The 17,634-nt window shown below is 46.5% G+C and overlaps 1 protein-coding gene across 17 annotated transcripts in view; it reads right to left on the bottom strand.

Moving 5' to 3' along the window:
- Positions 1-17,634, bottom strand: part of PTPRT (protein tyrosine phosphatase receptor type T) — a 1,018,757-nt gene that overhangs the window by 46,149 nt on the left and 954,974 nt on the right. For all 17 annotated transcript variants that reach the window (XM_070589264.1, XM_070589262.1, XM_070589256.1 and 14 more), the window contains one exon: positions 8,031-8,107. In XM_070589264.1, the coding sequence (XP_070445365.1) occupies positions 8,031-8,107 (77 nt within the window). The remainder of the gene's footprint in view (positions 1-8,030; positions 8,108-17,634) is intronic.

The raw sequence follows: 17,634 nt of genomic DNA on the forward strand, positions 1-17,634 counted from the left end.
TATTATTATAGTTACTTGTGAGGTGCCCATGCCAGCTTGCCTTGGAGCTAGTGGACTGGGAGCAAAGACTGCATGGGCATCACTCATGCCCCTGCACCCAGAAAGAAGTGGAGAAAGACTTTTCAGGTTTTGGTGGGACATCACCCCCCAAAAAGTCTTTCCTGAGCCATGACTATATGCAGAACACTGCATGAAGCCCTGTAGGGCACCTGAAAGAAGAAAACCATTGCATTGTTGGCTCTTTGCATTACCAACAGTTAGAAAAAGAAAATTGGGAGTGAAACCACACTGCCTCTCTGTGCAACATAGATGGGCTTGGAATTAGTCCTGTTCATCGGGAAGGACCCTGTGTAGGTGTGACCTAGAGACTGATAAAGCCACTCTCTAATTCAGAGACCAGTTTCTGATTTCCCTGTACATTTCAGAGTGTTCCAACAGGCCTGCTGTGCTCTGGGGTGGGGTATCTCTAATGCTCCATAATCCTAATCACTGGGGAAGAGGTTGAAGGTGACCTTCTCTTTGGCCCAGGCATTGCATACATGGAGGATCCCCTTTCTTGTTACAGAGAAGTATATCCTATTGGATAGAAGTTCAAGTTTTGGAGACAGATCTGCATTCAGTATGTAACATTGAATGTAATTAATATTTATTTAATGAATAAATGAGTGAATGAATAAATGAATGGATAAATTTTTAAAAAGACAGATGATAACTATAGAGTATTATTGGAGGAGAGGTGGTTGACAACCCTGAAATCTACTTTCCTTTATGTTTAACCATCTTAGGAGAAAATAAGTCCTAAAGTTGGATGAATATTTATTTTTGTCTTTAACATTGGTGATCAGTCTTTCTGTCCTGTCGAGATGGATGAGCTGACTCAAAGCCCCCTTCTTCAGGAAATAAGCCAGAATGACCATCTGTGTGGTTTACGGTGAAACAGACATGGCATCTGTGAAGTTCTGGATCCATTTTCTGATTCAAAGACTAGTTTTGGAGTACCCTGTACATTTCTCTCCCTCATTCCACTTTCTCCATAAATATTTAGTAGGTACCTCCTAATTCCTAAACATACTCTAGTCAGGCCTGGGTTGATTGTATGAGCCCAAGGCCAGAACTGTTGGATTAACCACATATGAATCAAGAACCCCATCTAAACTCTTTGTTTGAGTGGTCCTATCTTTTCTAGTGAAGTTGTCAGCTCCTTGAAGACAAACACTACCCCTAAGTTTAAGAAAAAGTTCCCATGGAGCCTCACACAGTGTGAGACTCAGAGCAAATGCCCAATAAACCAGCGGCTCACAAACCAACTAGAAAGGCAGCAATGCAGGGTGGCTATGTGCATAGACTCTGGACCTAACTGCCTGGGTTTAAATCCTGGCTCTGCCCTCAAAGGCTGTGTGGTCTGGGGCAAGTTACTTAACCTTGCTGTCCCTCAATTGATTTTTTGCTATTAAATGGAGATATCAGCATTTATATCATAGCATATCTGTTGGGATTAAATAAGTTAATACAAGTTACTAGGTGCCAGGCACTATTCTAAGATTTAACGTATATATCTTTGCTATTGTTATTATTTTATTGTCTATTTGGCAAAGATTTATTGAGCGCCTACCACAACTAAAAGTCTATGCCGGCCACTAGGGGGACCCTGAAATGGTAAGCCACGCTCTCCCCTCTGCACACGAATGTGGTAAGAGCCCTCCTCTGTGACAGAGGTAGGAAGCAGACGAGAGGTAGGAAGAGTGATCTGTTCCTCCAAGTCAAGATGGACAAGGCTTCCCAAGCTCACAGGAAGAATTGGACTCTGGACGTTTTCTTGAGTAGGTTTGGGAATAGAAAGGAGTCTCCTAGAGCCTGGAAAGGTGCGCTTTCTCAAGTCCACCCTCTTCTGCTGTCCTCATCATCACCCCTCACAGCCCTCAACCTCCCTGACCAGGGCCACGGAACCAGCCTCTTGCTGACCTCCCTGCCTCCAGTCTGGTCCCACAGCCCACCTGTTTTCTGCCAGAGCGAATTTCCCAATGCACATCTGATTATGGTATTTCCCCACTTAAAAGCCTGCAATGGCTCCCCATTGCCTGCAGGATAACATCGAAATGCCTTAGCTGGGGAATAATCGTCTGTCTCCAGCCTCATTTCCTTATTTCCAGTCGTCCCTCTCCATCCCCTCCCACACGCCCCGTGTCCCAGCTTCCCCACACTGCACTTCAACTGATACCTCCTTCCTCCCGAGCGGGCCTGCAGGGCTTTGCATGTGCCCGATTAATGCACTTACAGCAGCTGCTGCAAGAAGTTTTTGTACTTTTCTCCTCCTGGGCCACGGGACCTGCCACCCAGAGTGGGTGCAGTTTTCAGGAGAGGCTGGTTGGTGGCATACATGCATGAATATGTCTCTGAGGTGAGGTTGGGACACTCCCTCAACGCACAGGCTGGAAGACAAAAGACTCTCTGGAGGAAACTGATTTGGAAGATTCTAATGTGCTTGAAAGTCAACGAGATGAAATTCTGAGCAAGAAATTCCCATTCCAGTTGTGGGATGAGATGACTTGGGTTCACTATTTTCATTTAATTGTCCTCTCAGTCATTCAATATTCAATCTACAGGTATTAATTGAGCATGTAGTACCGTGTACAAGGCACTTGGAAATACAAAAGTCGACCAGATGGATGTGGGCTCTGCTTTTGAGCAGCTTACAGACATCAACTCACTGGGATAAGGGCTCCCCAGGGGAAGATGTGCGGCTCTTTGGAGCTCCCACGGGGAGCTGACTCAGCCAAGGAGGCCAGAGAAGTGTTCTCTGAGGTGGTGGTTGCATTGGCCTCCTAAGCCTAGGGTGGGCATCTTGACATCCCTGTTATTCCAATTTCATCCCTTCAGAATAGCCTCAATTTCTCACCCCTCTCCCATGGCTCACTGGCTGTCTTGCTCCTCTTCAGAAAGAATAGCCGTGTTTCCATCTAGAGTCTCAGCACTGGCCATTCCCTGTGCCTACTCTGTCCCCAGATCACCCAGGCTTGCTCTTTCCCTCCATCCAGCCTTCTGCTTGGTTGTCAGTCACCTCCGCAGGGAGCCCTTCCCTCACCACCCTGTCAACCTATTTCCACTTTCTCTGGTTTCTTTTTCTTTAGCATACTTATCACCAAATGGCATAATGTTCTTTGTATATTTACATGCTTATTGTCTGTTTCTCCAGTTGAATGAGACCTCCAACAGAGCAGGACTGTCTCTGGCTTGTTCATCTGTGTCCCCAGCACAGAGAAGTCAGCCCAGGCCATCAGGCTTGATAAATGCATATCAAATGAATGAATGTATGCATACTGTGTGCCTGTGCACACAGCACACTGCATCTAAGCAAAGAGACCCCCTCTGGCCTCCAAGAACCCATGCAGTCCCCAAAGAGAAAACATTCTAACCACGCAACTCCTCAGCACTGGAGATAAAAGGAAACGTATTGCTCAATTGGGGCTCCTCTGGGGATTTGCCAAGAGCTGGTACAGGAAACTTCCTAACCTTAAAAGAACTTTGAGTTCATTTAAGTCCCACCTACACAGCACGCAGCTCGACTGCAAACCAGCACTGGGCCTGCCTCCATCTGTCTGTGAGCAATGGAAAGAGGTTTGCATCCAAAACGCATTTATCTCACTCTGCACTCATGCATCTGTTACTTACTGGGGACCCAGATACGATATTTATTTCCAGACTGGTAATTTATAACAGATTCAAGTGGCCAATACATTCTCGGGTGTGCAAACAAAGCCGCCAGTGGGATGGTTCAGACAGTAGCAGAACCATGGCCTCTGGAGGCACAGACAGGGCTGGCCCCATCCAGCTCATTATCCAAATGGGGTCGTTTTAATGGATCGTCCAGATCCAGTTGTGGATAAATGATTCTAGTGTGGGCAGTTAGCTCTATGGGGACTCAGGAGGATTTCAGCTGGGGTGGAGACCAGGGCAAAAGGGTGAGGACCTAGAGAGCTCTGTTGGGTGTGTCTTGCAGGGAATCCCCATAGCGACCCCAGGAATTTTAACTTTGCTGGAGCAGATGATAGGTTCACAACTAGTGTGAATCCCCTGCCCTCCATCCCATATTGGTAATACTGTGCTAGGAGGTGCTTGTCCTTGGTGTCTTCTCTGTCCCTCTGTTGGCCCTCTCTTCCCTTCCATGCTTTGCTTTGTGCCATGGGAGGCTGGCCTGTATGGACTACACCACGGGCTTCCATGCCCTCTGGCTTCTAGTTGGCTGGGTCAGTGGGGAGCAGAAGCAGGAGCTCACATGCCATGGGGAGGTTGGGGTGTGTGTTCTTTGAGATCTCCCCCGTCAGGTCACCATGGGTCAGCCTTGACTCTCTATCAAAGGCTACAGCTCCTATCAGGCAGCCCTCTCCTTACAGTTACTCTCTCCCTCTCTAACTCTGGAGCTCCCTGAAGTTGCTGGCCTGGGGATACCGCACCCCACCCTGTCAGATTCCCTTAATCCTCTTCCCACCCTTATTAAACTTTCCTCTGTTCCTCCCTTTGAGTGAGCCTCTGTTTCCAAGTGGCACCCTGAGAGATAGATACTTTACATCAGTTATCACATTCTTGTGGGGTAGTGTTATTATCCCATTTTACAGATATCAGAACGTGCAACTAATTTATCTAAAATCATAAAGCCAGTAAGCAGAAAGGCCTGGATTCAACAGGCTCTACAAGGACTGAATTCATGACTTGGGTCTCATGAGCCCTTGACTCTAACCATTGAGATCCAGCACAGAGTTCAGTGGCAGATATTAAGATAGCATCTAGCAGAGGCTGTTTGCTTGTCCACGCAATCTACTTAAAGAGAGAGGGAGAAGGCTGTGGTGTGTCCTAGCTGGGCAGAGAAGTGGATTCTAGCTGTGTGACCTTGGGCAAGGCTCTTAACATTGACCGCTGGTTTCTTATCCTTAAAGACTTGCAGAATACATTGTAATGATAGAACCTGATAGAAATGGGAGGCGTTATTAGCACTGATGTTGCAGAGATTCACTTGCATTTCAGGCAATTTCATTTGTTGCTTATAAAACACTAAAGTGCGTCTCGGCTCCGACTGCATTCAGATGCTTACTCAACTTTGGATTGAGCGTCTGTCCTGGAAAGTGACTTTTACTGGAGGTTACTACTCAGACAACAAATGCCAGGTATGGCAACTCAGGCCACAGACCCTGCATGGACCATCGCCCTCAGGGCTGCCACATCCATTCAGCTGTAGACAAGGTCAAGGAGAAATGGAAGGAACCAACTCAATCTGGTTTAGCATGTGCTGATCGAGTCCCCACTGAGTGCTGGGAGCAAGGTGTGTCTGGGAGAAGGTGGGGAGGGTTGGAGGAAGAGCCCTGGGCTGGGAGTCATTCAGGTCTGGTTCCTCGCCTGATTCTGCTGCTGATCAGCTGCACGGCTTTAGGCAAGCTTTGCAATCTCTTTAAACCTCAGCTTCGCTATCTGGAAAATGGGGGTGATTATCTTACCTTGGAGGGCCATTGACAGGTCTTGATAAACTGACTCATTGAAAACCACCCACCATAGTGTCCAAGAGTGACTCATTTAGAGCCACTGGCTGTCCTCATTGCTTTACTATTATTATTAAAACCAGCAGGGCATGGTGGGGGAGGCATCCCTGATTCAGACTCCTGCTCCCTCTTCCCTCACCTCTTAGCAGTGTGAGCCTGGATAAGTTACTTGTCCTTGAGAGCCTCAGCTTACTCATCTGGAAATGGGTAGTAATGACGCTTACTTTGTGAGGTTGTGGTACTAGTTAAGGTAATGTTTGCAAATGACAAATGATCACTAATTCTTCATTTACTATCCATCCTTCTCGTCTGGCTGATTCTTACTTGTTGGCTAAGGCAGCATGGTGTCACCTCCTCCAGGAAAACTTCACGGACCACTCGCCCCCACCTCGAGGCCTTGATTCTTCTATGTGTTCCTGTAGCCCCTGCTCTCAGAGGGTCTCTTTTCTTATCTGACTCTCTGACCAGACTCGAGTCCCCTTTAAGGTCTGTATTTCCAGCACGCGGTGGAGGATCTGTTCAGTGTTTGTGAAATGAATACTAGATGCATGAAAGAAAAGCTGAAGGCATGATGAGTGAATGCTCAACTGTTTCGCGTCAGGTCGGAGATAGGCTATTCTGAACCAGCCATGTCCTTGTGAACTTTCTCAGAAGGGCCATAGTGACAGAGACCATGACCTCCACTGAAGCTCCAGCCCCAGTTCCTGACCACATGTAGGCCCTTCATTAGCCAGGGTCCAGACAGGGAACTAGAAACCACCCTAGGTGTTTCACACAGAGGGAATTCGGTATAGGGAGTTGGTTATATAGCTGATGGGGGAACAAAAATGCTAAACAGGGGACAGTGGGATGACCCAGAGATCAGCAGCAGCAGCAGCAGGCTGTGACCATCCTTAGAACTAGTGGGATAATGGGAGACAAAGAAGCTGCCAGAGCCCAGGAGCTGCGACCACTTGGCCAACCTAGAACTCTCATGGGCCTGCTTGATGGAAGCGGAGGCAGAGATGGGATGTAGCTACTGCAGGAGCTGCCATGCAAAGAAGTGAGAGAGGAGGAGAAATATACTGGCTTCTTCCTTCTTCTTACCTTGCAATCTCCTATCAGTGCTTCCTTTGAAAGAGTCAGCTCACTCTCCTCCCTGCACCACACACACACACACACACACACACACACACACACACACCTGTAAAGCAGAGTGGGGAAGGACAAGGAATAGATCTGAGGGCACACAGGCAAATGACCAACACAAGGTTCAATAAATATTTGCTGAATTAGTGAATCATCTGGCTCAGCCTAGATTATGGGGAATTCAAACGCATGCCCCTGCAGTTTATAGCTTGTCTATAAACACCCTTTGGAGTCAGAGGGACCAAAGTGGATCTCTGAGCCACTTCATCAAGGTCTTTGGGCTCCTAGCTGAGGATCTGAGAAGCCTGGCTTGAATCAGTCAGGCTGGGATGTCCATCCGGCCCCAGTGGCAATGCTCCTCCTTTGCAAACTCTCTCATGTCCATGGGCACTCAGCTCGGCTCCTGTTGTATTTAGGCCCTTGCTCAATAGGCTCGGAAATCCTGAAGCAGCCCCTTCCCTAATTGGGTTTCTTAATTCCAGACTCTCCTCCCTCTGATCTCTCTTCCCCTTGGTGACAGATAAGTCATCTGGAAGCTCAGCCCTGAACCGGTAACCTCCTTGATCAAAAACTTTCAACAGCTTTCTTTTGCCTACAGGATAAAGTCCAACTTCCTAGGTTTGATCATAAACCATCAAAGATGTGGCCCCAACCTCATTTTCCACTATTCCCATTAATGGTCTCTGCTCCCCTCACACTGAGCTGCTACATATCCTCTGCTTCCAGCTGCTACATCTCGGCTCGTGCTGTTCTCTCGAAGAGAGAGAGCCCATCTTCCCCCTCTTTGATTTTAAATTCTACCTGTGCCTGAAGCTTTGGTTCACATCACATTGTGCATTCCTGATGGAAGAAGTGATTTCTTCCCCCACCTCTGAATCCCTGCAGCATTTTATCTGAACTTATGACACTTACCACTTTCTAGTTTGCCCTGGAATTATTGATGTGCACAGCTTAGCTTCCTGCTAAGGTTTTAGAGCATAGACATCGTGGCATTTTTAGCTTTACGTTCCCATAGCATCCAGCATACAGAAGGCACTTTTAAATTTTTGTTGCATAAATGGCTATATCTTCAAATGAATGAACGAATGGACAAATAGACATACATACAAATGACTTAACGGTTGAATGAACAAGCCTGGCAGTTGTCCTGGGGCCCTGCAGAGCAGGCTTCTCCGGCCAGGCTGAAAGAGGCTGTAGCTTTAGATGGATAACCAACTTGAGTTACACTAGTTACACAATCAAAGAGGAGCCAGACCACCCTGGACATGTTCTGGGAGGTCCACCTTGTGGGGGAGACACTGGGGTCAGCCACAGAAGGTGAGCCTGCTGTTGTCAACCCCGGACCCCAGCTGCCCAGCCCTTGAAGACCCTCACATCAATGTAGTTGGCGTTGATGTAGTCAGAGTGTGGGTCTCCATCCAACACCAGCAACCTCACTCGGGAATGGTCATCTACAGAGAGAGCAGAAAACAAGGAGACAGGTGAGAAGAAGCTTTTGATGAGGGGCGAGCACTGCCTTCCTTTAGAGCCACCATTTATTAACCACTGCAAATCAGGCATCGTGCTACTTCTGCACAAATTCTCTCGTTTAACCCCCAGCACCGCCCTCAGTTCTTATGCCCATTTACAGATGAGAAAGTTGAGGCTCAGGGAGATTACTGTGCCCTGAAAGGACCTGTATGTGCTTATTCTCTAACCTGCCCTTCTGATTCTGGTTTTGTCATTACCCATCTAGGCAAGTAGGTAGGTACTCAATCTGCTTGTTTAAGTCCTGGTAACTTTGTCATTAAAATGGGGCTGGAAATACTTTCTCCACAGCACAATGCAAGAGACACCATATGAAAACACTCGGGCTGCAAGGAGTGTTGAATTGGAATTAATGTGCTCCATTTCCAAGCTTGCTTAAAAAAGGCAAATCTACTTATTTTCCACATGGGCACAAATTGCTTTTCTTTTGCTTCTTGGAGTCTTGTTGTAAACAGATTGTTGGCCACATATGGTTATCAATACTACCATTCAAGTGAAGCTGACTAAATCATTATAAAAGAGGTCATCAATAACTAAAGATCGTGTGACAGAGAATACCACTTCAAACACAATCTAGACATAAACAAGATTTGCAGGATTTAGTCGATCGTACACTTACTTCAAATAATGCCAAATAAAAACCATTAAAAAAAACCTAGTACAGCGGAAGAATCAGGCTAATCCTTTACAATTAATTAAAGCATGCTCCGACATGCTAATAGACACACACAAATGCAACACCCGGCTGGGTCTGGTTGGCAGGAGAGGCTCAACTTGCCGGCTAGGTCACTGGGCACACAGCACCGATGTCGCTGCAACCACTGGCCAGCCCACCTTACTCTAGGGCATGAGTGGGGTTCTCAGCAAGCGGGCTGGAGAACTCTGGGTATCCCCAAGCGTCCCCAGGGGTCAAGGAGGTCAGGTCAGCTTATCCTGTTAGCCTTATACAGCACTTTGCAGTTTATAAGCTCAGCTAGTACTCCTGACTGGAAGCCCCTGAGAACAAGGACGTTATTTGTTGTGTTTCCTGACCCGTCCTCTGTACCTCCACGTGGGGCAGGTCCTCAACAAGTACTCTGTAAATGTATGAATGGCTCAGCTCATTGGACTCTCACAATGATCCTGGGAGAGAAGGAGGATGGGTGCTCTTAGCCCTTGTTACAAATGAGGAAACTGAGGCTTACAAGGACTCACTGGTCACATGGCCAGTGGATGGTGGAGCTTGGAAGAGTGGGGTTCTCTTAACTCTGAGGTCAGATACTCCTGCTTCCAAAGGTCTAAGCAGGATATTAGAAACTTCTTCAAGTGTACACAGCAGAGGGAATCAATGACAGAGAAGTGGCTACCCAGGAGATGGAAGAGTTGAGAAGCAAAACAGAGGAGGGTGAAGCAACTCAGATATAAGCACCAAGAAGGAGACACTATCTCCCCAGGGCTGGAGGGACAGAGGGAAGAGGCAGGGCTGCCAGAACTCAGAGGCTGGAGGGACGGAGGAAAGAGGTAGAGTTGCCAGAACTCAGGGCTGGGGCCCCCTGTGGAAACTGGGGCCACAGTGGGCTTCTCTGGGGGGAGCTGGAGGAAAGGAGGATCTTCCTTGGCTTCTAAAGAAGGCGCCTGTGAGTGGGACAGAGGGGGAGAAATACCCTGGCTTCTTCTTTTCTCCTGCCTTCCAACCTCCCACTAGTTCATGTCATTGGCCAAATGCAGCCAGAAGCCAGCTGATAAGAGAGACTGAGACATGTAACCTGCAGGGGTCCGTTCCCCGTGACAGAAAGTTGAGCAAGAGAAGATAAGGAATGGATTGGAGGATGGACAAACAGGCCCAGGGCTGGCCAGGATACCATCCATATCCATTATTTAATTAACTAATCAATTAATTCAAAAATTATTCATTGAGTATCTCCTGTGTGTCAGGCAGTATGCTAGGCAGTGAGATACACTGGATGCCACTTTTATTCATCATAGGGAAGAGTTTAAGTGGAAGCAACTAGAGGGGGTAGGTGGGAGGTCTAAGTCACCCCTTTGGGTGGGTGGGAGAGTGGGGTGTGAAGTTGGGGAGGGGTTTGAAGCTAGCCTTTATGGAGTTCGTGGGAGCTATCAGACACTTTACATACATAATCTCACTCAATCGTTTATTCCTCAAAATAGCTCTATAGGTCATTATAATAACACCGTCATGATGTAGTATTATTCTTTCCATTTCACAGATGAAGAAACTGGGGCTCAGAGAGGTTAAGCAAGTCTCCCGTGTTACACAGTCTGTAAGTGGCAGAGCTGGGATTCCATCTCAGGTCTGACCCTGAACCCTTACTCTGTTCACACAGTGGGCTGCCCCTGGACCTCCAGCATCTTGCAGTTCTACTCCTGAAGTCTGTGCCAATGTTTGCTCCCCAGCTCCAGCAGTATTCTAGCCCCAGAGAGTGGGAGTTCCTGGGGGACATCCCGCCCAGCAGGGATTCAGATGAGGCCCAGCACCTGACTCTGAGCTCAGGCTGTTAACCTTGTTACCAGTGGTTCCAAAAACTGTAAGCCTTAAAAAAGTGAAAATGCATATTGTGTTTTCACTCAGTGGTCTCACTAATGACTTATTGATTCAAAAATCTCCTTTATTTATTGAATTATGCCTGCCCCTAGGGGGGCTATAGCACTGGAAGCAGAGATTCTGGTTTAAAGGAAAGGGAATTTTTTAAAATATAAAATGAAATTTAAAATCTGAAAGCAAAAATGATTAAAAACAAAACAAAAAGAAACAAACTTATTTCTTCCGGTTAAATATTCTTGAAGATGAAAGGTGCTTCCAACCAACAGAAGATGGTGTTGACCAATCTCTCCTCTTCGTTCATTTATTAAGCAGACATTCACTGAGCACCCACTACGTGCAGGCTTGTTGAAGGGGCTAAAAAGTATTATCAAAATGATACTCACGCTTAGTGGATTTGATAGTGCAGTAGGGGAGACAGACTATACCAGAAGTGGAAATTCAAGATCTAGAAAGTGGGGAACAGAGGGCTTTGTGAAGTGATATGTGAATGAGGAATTAAAAGTGAATAAGGCTTGGCCAGTGGACAAGGAGGAAGGGTCTTTCCACCAGAGGGAACAGCAAGAGTGAAGGCAGAGATCCTGGAAAAGCAAGCACCTTGGGGAAGCTTCAAACAGTTTCGTGTCTTGTGAGCACAAAGTGCGAGGGGATTAGCAATAGGAGGAGAGACAGAGGAGGTGGGCGGGGGTTAGACTATAAAGGGCTCTCCAGGCCACTTTAGGGCACTTAGATGCAAGGAACCACACTGCGCTCTGCAGGGCATCGAAATACAGACTCTATTTTCTGAGACTGTGAAAGGCTATTTTAGTATGAAATGACCAAGATTCATTTCCACATGGGCTAACCTGGGGTAAGTAGGATAAATTTTTAATATGTGATGTGATGTATGGAGCTGTGGGTCAGATCTGTGTTCAGATCTTAGCTCCATCACTTAGCAAGTCAACGATATCTTTTAGCCTTGGTTTTCTTAGTAAAACGGAGCCAATACTATATAGTTCACAGACTGTTGGGAGGATTAAATGAGGAAATGTGGGCATGAAAAGTGATAGGACATTAAGATAATGAAAAGACAAGCCACAGACTGGGAGAAAAATATTTGCAAAGACATATCTGATAAAGGACTTGTATCTAAAATATACAAAGAACTCTTAAAACTCAACAATAAGAAAACAAATAATCCAATTAAAAAATGGGTAAAAGACCTGAATAGACACCCGACCAAAGAAGATATACAGATGGCAAATAAGCATATGAAAAGATGTTCAACAACATGTATGTCACTAGGGAACTGCAGATTAAAACAACGAGATACCTCTGCACACTTATTAGAATGGCCAAAATTCAGAACACAGACAACACCAAATGCTGATGAGGATGTGGAGCAACAGGAACTCTCATTCATTGCTGGTGGGAAAGCAAAATAGTACAGCCACTTTGGACAACAGTTTGGCAATTTCTTCCAAAACTAAATATACTCTTATCCTATGACCCAGCAATTGCTTTCCCTGGTGTTTACCCAAATGAGTTGAAAACTTATGTTCACACAAAAACCTGCACACAAATGTTTATAGCAGCTTTACTCACAATTGCCAAAACTTAGAAAAGGCCAAGACATCCTTAAATATGTGAGTGGGTAAACTGGTATATCTATACAATGGAATAGGATCCAGTGATATAAGGAAATGGGTCATCAAGTCATGAAGACACGGAGGAAACTTAAATGCATACTGCTAAGTTGAAAAAGGCAGTCTGAAAAGGCTTTACATTTCTGGACTTCAAGGTCTAGAAAGTGGGGGAATTGAAGGCTCTGTGAAGCGAAATGGGAATGAGGAATTAAAAGTGAGGAAGGCCTGACCGGTGGACAAGGAGGAAGTCTTCCTATCAGAGGGAAAGAGCAAGAGTGTTTCTAAGTCTACTACACTCTGGAAAAGGCAAAACTATAGAGACAGTGAAAAGATCAGTGGTTGCCAGGCACTTGGAGGGAGGGATGCATATGTGGAACACAGAGGATTTTTAGGGCTGTGAAATTATTCTGTATTATACTCTAATGGTGGATACATGTCATTATAAATCTGTAAATACCATAGACCTGTACAACACAAAGAATGAACCCTAGTGTAAACTATGGACTTTAACCAATACTAATGGATCAATATTGGTCTATCAATCGTAACAACTGTTGTTACAATGATTCAAGATGTTAACAATGGGGGAAATCAAATGTGGGTGGGGGGACAGAATATATGGGAATTCTCTGTACATTCTGCTCAATTTTTCTGTAAATCTAAAACTCCCCTAAAAAAAGTGCTGGGTACACAGCAGGTGCTTAATAAATTGTGGTTGTGGGCTAGATGTGAGGCAGGCAGTGAGATGATGGCAGAGATGATTAGAAACAGTGCTTCCCATTTGCCCTTCGTACCAAATGTGAATCCATCTTTCTGCAGAGGCAAGAGCTATTGCCTGTATTCACTAAAGGGCAGAATGCAGCCACAGGTCCACCAGAAAGGCATTGCAAGAAATAGCAGTGTCCTCATGGTTTATTTATTCCTTCTGGGAGATGCTAATATTATTTTGTGTCCTCTTCTTCTTCTAACTTTATATAATTAGAAGGATAAAAAATTGTGTTTATCCACACACACGGAGAAAGATGGGGCAGCAGGCAATGTGAAGGAGTTTATCCAAGGTAATTTACGAGCAGCCTAGAACGTTCATCATGCCCTATCTACATTTTGCAAGCTTGAAAAACAGCTAATTTGGTACTCCTCGTTTGATATTCAAGACAAGGAGAGGAGTTGAGAAGAGTCATGTAGGGGAGAAGCAAACCCCTCAAGGGTGGCGAGAGAGGAAGGTGCAGGAACCTGGCTCCACCCAGCTCTCAGCTGGGGTGGGAGGTGGCAAGAACTAGCTTGTGGGGAGGAGAGAATGGCTGACGGGCGGCAGATGGGAGACACAGCTGCAAAGACCTGTAGATCCAAAGAGCTTCCCTGAACATAGCTCTAGGGGAACAGAAACGTCGTCCCTCTGGAATCAGTCTGTTCCTCGTAGTTTTAGGACAAAGACCAGTAGATTGCTGGTAAATGTTTTACAAATAGCTCTCCGGAGGAAAAGAAGGCTCTGATCTGTGGTGTCTTCTGATTTCTGTGGTATAAATACTCCCACCATGATGGATTTCAAGCCACCAACATGGCATCCTCTAGCTCACAAAATTCCTGAAAATTTAGCCATCTGCTCTTACAAGCTGGCGTGGAGTGCCAGGACACCATCTGTCACTGGACACAGAAAAAAGCCTTACCACATCCCACATGCTTTGCCTGATCTGATGGTTTGCGATCTACTTCCCCATCCAGACTCATGCCTCCCCTCCTCACACACTACTCTGATAACTGTGCCTTTCTTTCAGTTGCTCAAATACACAATGTCCGTTCTGACATTGCACAGGGCCTTTGCACATACAAATGAATACTCCAAACCCTGTAAGGCTGACAACACCTCATTCTTCAGCTGTCAGCTCAATGCTCTTTCCTCAGGAAGGCTCCTATGATCTCTGCACCCCAGACTCTGATAGCTCCCTGTATTTTTCTTCAGAACTCTTAGAGCAGTTGTATTTCTGTGACTTTCTGATTGACCCATGGCTCCCCTTCACACCCTATTTAAGGAAGGCACCCTATTCACTGAACTCCTCTACAGCGTGTGACACACAGCAGGTGCTCAACAATGATCCGTTCAAAAAATGCGTTCATCTTTGTGTCTGAAAGGCTGAGAGCAGAAGGGGCAGTGCTCCTTGCTTATAACCATACAGTTGATTTTAGGTAACCTGGCCTGGGACCCAAGGCTCTTCCCTCTACACAAGGCTGGCAGAGTATGCCTGGATCCTGTGTTCAAATTCTTCCTCCTCCCATGGCTGACCCCTCACCCCACCTTCCGATCCAGTCTATTCTGCCCCAAGATTAGCAGCCAGTTCAGGCCTTCAGCGGGATGGATGTGAGGTATTAAGTGGGCTCCGGAGGCAAACCTGAGTTCTGTCACTCACTAACCGTATCACCTGGGGCAAGCTACTTACCTCCCCTGGGCCTCAGTTTACCCAACAATAACATCAAAATCATAGCTACCTTTGCAGACCTGTTGCAAGGATTATAAGGGGTAAGATATGAAAGCACCTGGTGCGTTGTAAAAAATCAACACAAATATGAAAATTGTTTTATTATTATTCTAGACCAGTGGTTCTCAAAATGTAGTCCCTTGACCAACAGCATCAGCAAGATGCTGTTAGAACTTGTTAGAACTTGTCAGAAATGCAAATTCTTGAGTCCCAGCCCAGACCAGCTGAATTAGAAACTCCGAGGTGGGGCCCAGTAACATGTATTTTAACAGGCCCTTCAGGAGATTCTGATGCACACCCAGGCTTGAATATTTACCAGAGAGGTGCCCTGGCTATTCACTTCTATTTGTCTTGGGAAAGACCAAAAGATCTTATTGTACTGGGCCATGAGACTAGAGACCTATCTTGAGTTAGGGGTGAGATAGAGTAATTTACCTGTGTGGAGTGCATAAGATGTTCCAGGCACTAGTCTAGAAGCCTTAAGGATGCTATGCCATTTGGTTCTCATTGTAATCCTGTGAGGTATACATAGCATCATCCCATTTTGGGAATGAGAAACTCAAGGCTCCAAGAAGTTTAACAACTCAGGAGGTGGTGTAAGTTTGAGAGCTTCCTTGTTGAGTGGTGGGGTCCCTACCTCTCCTGGAACCCTGAGACTCATTGCCTCCATGCCCCTTCCATGCCAGTTCTGACTCTAACACTGTCCCATCCTATTGTGTTCCCACGCCCACCCCAGAAGAGAGGACTCATTTTCTTCCTTTGCACAGTTCTAACTCTCAAAACAAACCACAGCTCCTCCTCCCTTCCTCCATCATCAAAGGCAACCCAATAAACTGGTCTTCTCAAGTCACATCCCCTTAAAGAGAGAATCACTCCAGAGGGGTGGGTTTGGGGAGAGACTATCATTTGATACATGATGTTCTTTCTTCCTGTCTTCTGGGCACTTAAGGAGGGTAAAGAAAAGGTGCAATTTTTCAGAGAAAAGAGATTTGACTCATTACAATGAATTGTGGAGCTGAAAAATCATTTCCTAGAAGTATTGGAAATGTTAATGCCATCATCTTGCACGAGTGGATGGGGAGGAGGCAGGTAATTCCACCGAGACTGCCTGGTACCTCATTGAAGCTAAAGGTCTGCACATTCAATCTTGATTGAATTACCATTATCAAGAGAGAGGGTGGCTTGGGTGTGAGAGGGAAACAGCCTGACACTCTGTGCACCTCTTCATTCTGCCAATTCCATGCTGGCTGAGGTTGGGCGCTCCCCTCTGCAGGGCCCTGCGAGGAGCTGCTCCAACAGATGAAGCCTTTGGGGGAGTAGAGGAGGCTTAAGCACAGAGGGGCAGAGAATTGAGAGAAATTAGAGGGACGGTGACCCAGCTGATGAGTTCATTGATTCATCCTAAGCAGGCTGTCCAACCCATACCCTACTAAGGGAACTTTCTGAAGAAAGGGGAGAATGTTCCTTATTTGGATTCCTTTGGAAGCAGAATCTGAGACCAAGATTTGAGTGCAAGCACTTGATCTGAGAGGTGATCCCAGGAAACATCAGAAAGAGAATGGGAAGTGAGATAGAGAAAGGAAGGAATCCAATAAGGCGTGTGTCATCAAGTAAGCTATGAATGTAGACAACTGGGGCTTAATCCTGTTAGGGAGCTCCAGGAGATAGTGGGAACACACGCTTCCAAGTTTATTCCTCTCCAAGGGAGCGGGAGCTGGGGAATTTGTACATCCACCCCTGTCAGTCATCAGATGGGGGCTGCTCCTGGGGATTTACTTTCCTGGCACTTTCAGCCTGCCCTGTAAGCAGGAAGAGAGGGCTCTAGTGACCAGAACAAGTCCTCAGAAAAAAAGACATAGGCAGTGGCAGTAGGAACTAGGGTCAGCATGTATGGAAGTGGTGGATGTTGGGGGATATGGCAGGTGACTTTTGTACCAGGATCGGTCTGTAGGGCCCAGGCAAGAGCCATCCTCAGAGTTAGCAAAGGAGAATGGAGGCCCGAGAGCTGGGAACGCTGAACGAGGCACCCATTTTGTCATCCTAGCTCTGTCTTTCCAGGAATCAGCAGAGAAACCGCCGTGAAAAAACTCCTCTGGGTTTGTTTTGAACCAGAATTCCTCCCTGGAAGTGAGAATGGCCTCTCCAAAGAGCTCGTCCCAGTCTGCCATCTGTTCTGAGGTCAGAGGCCTCAGCACATTCTCTCCCAAAATCATGGATGCGTCTTGATGCAGAGAGACTCCTAGGTAGGGAGCACATGGCACCCTGGCAGGCACGAGCCCAGTTCTGCCCTAGAGACTTGCTGTGTGACCTTGGGTAGGGGTTCTACATCTCTGGGCCATTGCTCCTTGCCTGTGAACTCAACGAGGCTAGACTAAGTTTCATCTAGGTTTAAAAGTCTACGCACCAGATTCAGATTCACTATCTATTCACCTTAATTTGCCATTTTTGCAATGGGAGATGAGAAACTGAGGGTCAGAGAGATGAAGTGACCTCAGTCAAGGTCATGCACCAGGTGAAGGGCAGAACTGAGACTAGCACTCAGGTCTGCCTGACTCCATGTCCAATAAACCTATACATCTGTTGTCTTAGACTAAGGGGAAAGAAGTCTCAGAAAACGTCCCAGGTATCTTGTTTGCCCTTCAGACCCTCTCTCCAGCCTTCTGCACCTGGCCCCCTATCCAGGCGGCTGATGTCTGTGGACAAGACTGGAGGTTCTCAACCTTGAACGTGCATCAGGCTTACCTGGAGGCTTTTCAAAACACAGATTGCTGGACCCCACCCTCAGAATTCCTGGTTTGGTAGGTCTGGGGCGC

The sequence above is a fragment of the Equus przewalskii genome, chromosome 21 (genome assembly GCF_037783145.1).
Source record: "Equus przewalskii isolate Varuska chromosome 21, EquPr2, whole genome shotgun sequence".
NCBI lineage: Eukaryota > Metazoa > Chordata > Mammalia > Perissodactyla > Equidae > Equus > Equus przewalskii.